Here is a 4,662-nt window from a genome sequence, read left to right on the forward strand (position 1 = left end):
CTTCAGTAATATAGAATTATCATATGATTCTTTAAGTCTTTTTTCTGTTATTCGCTATTCTATTTTTTTTTTGTTACTTACTTTCAAGAAACTAATGTTTCAATAATTTCCTTAATTATAAATTGGCTATTTGAGATATTTAAATTAATGTTTTAAATATTCTGTTCATTTATTTATAATTTCTTTTGTATTAAATCAAGCAAGATTTTAATACATATAAATACTAAGTTAGAAATAAGTCACATCAGCTCGTGAATTAGTTTAAGTTCAACTCATTTATAACTTAATAAATTTAAACTTATGAGTCGAACTTAAATTTGAATAATCTATACTCATATATTAATTATTATAATTACTTATATTAATAACATAATATAAATTTCACACTTTTAATTTAAAATAATGATATATGGTTTTACACACACAATTTTTACATATAATTATGATAGAGAATACAAAATTATAGTTGATAAATAGAAAATAATTAATAATTTTTTTATATATAAATTATAAATTATTTTTATATTATGAGTCCACTCATAAATTTTTAGTGAGTCGAATTTAAGATTCACAAATAGACTCTACTATTAGTTAATGGAGTTTAAATTTAGTCTATCTCAACTGAGCTTAGTTCACTCTAATCATATATGACCTTATTTTGCATAAATAATAGTATCATATTTTTTTCCCTCTCAGTAAATTACTCATTGTTAAACCTAACAAGTAAATTTTTGTAATGATCCCTAAGATTCACACGTCGAGATCTAAATTCTCCTACCATATTCTCTTAGATATCTAAATTTTCTTACTATATTCTCTCAGATAAAACTCTAGGCACTATAGTAATTTCCGTGTCATTTTCAATGCTCAACCAGCTATTTAAATGTTAATGTAGCCATTTTTTATTACGTACAATTCTAATGACTAAATAAAGTGAATTCATTTCAATTTTGGATCCAATTTAGAACAGGTTCCGATTCGCGACGTCAAGGAATTGGAGCTCGATATCGTTAAGAATTTACAAAAGCGGTGTGTGAGAAGCGTTTGTCTTTAGTTCCTGAAGCTTTCCCTTCGAATCTCCAGGAACGGCTCAATCAGTTCATGGATAACAAGTATGCATTTCAAATTTTGTTGAATGAATATAACTTTTGGGTTCATATCAGATAACTGTTGAATTGAGAATGTAGTGTAGAACTGTAGATGAATGTTAGTTAACGATTATGAACTTGTAAATTGAAGGAAAAACACAGGAATGTTGGTTAACGATTATGAACTGTAGAAGAAGATGTAGAAGAAGCGCTCTGCACAATGGATTAGGGTTATGAATTGGGGGAGAGACCAAATTGGAATGAATACACCACTTAGCCATTGGAACTATCCAACGTGATAAAAAATGGCGACATTAGTACTCTGACAGCTGAATCAGCACCGAAAATGATCACTATGGTCTGAAAGACCACTCTAAAAAAATTTGGATTTCGATGACCATTCCTGGTAATTGCGTAAATCTCAAGAACGATGATGTGAATTTACCCCAACCCCAATACATGGGAGGTGAGTGTACTTCATGCAAATGAGGAATATCTTATCTGTGCATAGAACAATATCAGAAGTTCACAACAAGTGGTACAAAAAGTAGACAGCCTCCTTGGACTAAGGAGTATGTATACAAGTCTTTGAAGTGAGGCGTGATTAATCAGTAATCATTATATTTGAGTAATCCTTTAACAATAATATGATAATTATAGTCTATCTTCATTAGTTTCAAGTACCAATTAACAATGTACTCGCGCTTTAAATCAGCTCTATTTTTTCAGAAAAATTGTATAAAGATAGACACACTTAATATGCATAAGTTCACCTCTGAAGATCCTTGTATAATATAATCAATTAATATCGAACTACAGTTTTATGTAATGAGTAGCCTGTAGTGCAAAGACACAACAGAAGAATAAAAGAACAATCTAAAAGTTGATACTCATAGGACAAACTTTCTCGTTAGAAACATATAATGTACAATATAGCATGATATTGCTCATATAAAAATCAATGGAATCACAGCAATACAACACTCGAACAAATAAACAACTATTTTTTGTACACTAATTCCCCAAACCTGAGTCTTAATCCACCATAAGAACAAAATGAATCATGCAATTGCAACGCATTCCTATGATCCCATCCATGGTTTTAAATTGCAGATAACTAGAACAAGTTCTAACATCAGCCCCATTTTCGAACAATTATCAAGCAATTGCTCTCACATTAAAAAGTCGGAATCACATTGCAATTGCAGCCGCAATTTAAAACCATTGGCTTCCTGTACCCAAAACTCAAGAAGAATGTCGATAGAAGAAACTAGAATGAATCAAACTGCGAACCTCCACCCGAACTCAAAACGCTGTTGCTACTGTTATCATCATTAACATCATCATCACCAAACAAAACCTTCAACAACTTCGCTTTGTTCTTCCCCTTGGCGCTTCCATTATCCTCGACATCATCGATCCCATCAGCCGCAATATCCGCAAGCGCCTCCCTGACCTCTGCCACAACGCTCTCGCCACCGAATCGCGCCAAATTCAGCAACGCCGAGACGGCATTCTCCTTGCTACGCATACTGGCGCCGGTAGACAGGTCGAGGAGATCAGCGAGAACCCCAACCCCCGCGACCTTCCGGAAGGCGTCACCGCTCTCTTCGCACCCGGCTACTTGCGCGATCACCGCGGTGGTGTCCTCGACGATCCCCACGCGCCCGTCCTTCACCACAAGGGCGAAAAGCGCGGGGATCACTCCAAGATGCACCATCGTGGCGCGGTTCGGAGGGTACAGCGCAATGCCGAACAGTGCCTTCAGCGCGTCTTTGATGGTTCTCGGAGGGGACGACACGTGGCACCGGAGGATGTCCACAAGCGCGTATACGATGTCGCGCTTGGCGCCGACGGAGGGGCGGTAGTCGTCGGTGGCGGCGAGGAGGCTGTGGATTGTGGCTGCGGCGGATTGGACGGCGGAGGCGGAGGAGGAGGAGCTGTGGTGGGAGATCACGTGCGCTATGGCGTCGAGGACACCGCGCGTGGAAACCAACGGTTCCTTTGCGGAGATGGAAAGGTTTAAGAGCGTGGCGGCAGCGTTTTCTTGGGAAGGATGAGAGGAAGAGTAGAGAGTTTCAGCGAGGAAAGGGATGGCGCCAGCTTCGGCAATTATGGGGCGGGTTTCCGGGTCGAGCTTCGACATCTGACGAAGCTCGATGAGCGCGTCGATTCGGGTTCGTTCGGATACGGAGCTTAGCTTCGATACAAGGGACGCGACGGTTCGGCGCTTTTCATCCATTTTGTTTTCTTGTGAGTAGTGTTAGTTAGGTTTGGTGGTAGGTTTGGTTAGAGGAATTGTGATCAGCTTTGCTTTAAGGTGGAAATGAAGTTGGAGTTGAGGATTGACATTAGTTTGTGCAGATTTTTCCTTTTTCCATCCCTGCGGAGATTGAATCGTCCTTTTTGTGTGTAGAAGGAAAGAGGAAAGAAAGAGAGGAAAAACGGTGGGCTATTCGGTTGGGTGTGGGAGTTGGTAGGAAAAAGGATTGAGTGAGTGCGAAGAGGAAGATAGCGTGGCCGTCTTTTCGGAAGAGAAAAAACAGCGGGAGCAGGCAGCAACCTATTATCTTTACTACCCCGTAAATTGACATTAATTATCCCTTCACAATTTTCGACCGCCAAAATTTATTATTTTGACTAATAATTAGCGTTTGTTTTAGTTTTATTAAGTTTGTAAAAATTTTTTTTAACGTATTTGATAAATTTTTAATAATAAAAATAAAAATATTAAAAATAAAAATAATTATTTTAAAATTATAATTTATATTTTTAAAATAATTTTTTTAAATTATATTTTTTATATAATAAATAAATAAATAAATTTTTATATTATTAAATTTAAATATAATTGATAAAAAAAAGGTATAAAATATTCAAAAAATTTATTTTTATTTTTTATAAAAAATTTTTTAAAAAATAACTCAATTTTTTTAATTTATCCGAATAAATTTTTAATTGATAATATTTAATAGTATAAATTAAAATTATATTATTAAATTAATAATTAAAAATAATAATAAATTATATTAATATACAAATTTTTCTGTAATTTTCGAATAGCATTGTCATCATCTATAACATCTATTTATCTATCTGCTTAATATACTAAAAGTCTAAAATTAGATTTTCTTTTTAATTAATAAAAATAAAGTGTCAATTTCCCGTGAATTCTTTTTTTCTCCCAAATAAAAGTATTATTCTCTCTTCTAAATTTATTTTAGAAAATATCTTTATTTTTTTAAAAAATATCTTTATTATAATTATATTATAATTATATTACAATTAGCATTTAATGAAACAATGTATGATTATACTAATTTAAAAAATATTTTATTATAATTATATAAAATTAATATTTAATACATTATCAAATAATAAAAATGAAGTGTCAATTTCTCATAAATTTATTTTTTTTCTAAAATAAAAGCATTATTCTCTCTTTTAAATTCATTAGAAAAATATCTTTATTATAATTATATTACAATATTATAATTATATTACAATTAGCATTTAATGAATAATACATGATTATACTAATTTAAAAAATATTTTTATTATAATTATATAAAAT

General features: G+C 33.0%; 1 protein-coding gene across 1 annotated transcript; it reads right to left on the bottom strand.

Annotated features, from left to right (window-relative positions):
* Positions 1-1,971: 1,971 nt before the first annotated feature.
* LOC130946961 (U-box domain-containing protein 1) lies at positions 1,972-3,620 on the bottom strand. Its single transcript, XM_057875869.1, has one exon. It carries the CDS (start codon positions 3,328-3,330, stop codon positions 2,359-2,361), a length of 972 nt encoding a protein of 323 aa, XP_057731852.1. The 5' UTR covers positions 3,331-3,620; the 3' UTR covers positions 1,972-2,358.
* Positions 3,621-4,662: the final 1,042 nt, after the last annotated feature.

The sequence above is a fragment of the Arachis stenosperma genome, chromosome 8 (genome assembly GCF_014773155.1).
Source record: "Arachis stenosperma cultivar V10309 chromosome 8, arast.V10309.gnm1.PFL2, whole genome shotgun sequence".
NCBI lineage: Eukaryota > Viridiplantae > Streptophyta > Magnoliopsida > Fabales > Fabaceae > Arachis > Arachis stenosperma.

Excerpts from the sequence above, each read along its gene's own strand:
- LOC130946961 (XM_057875869.1), bottom strand. The coding sequence starts at position 3,330 with ATGGATGAAAAGCGCCGAACCGTCGCGTCCCTTGTATCGAAGCTAAGC.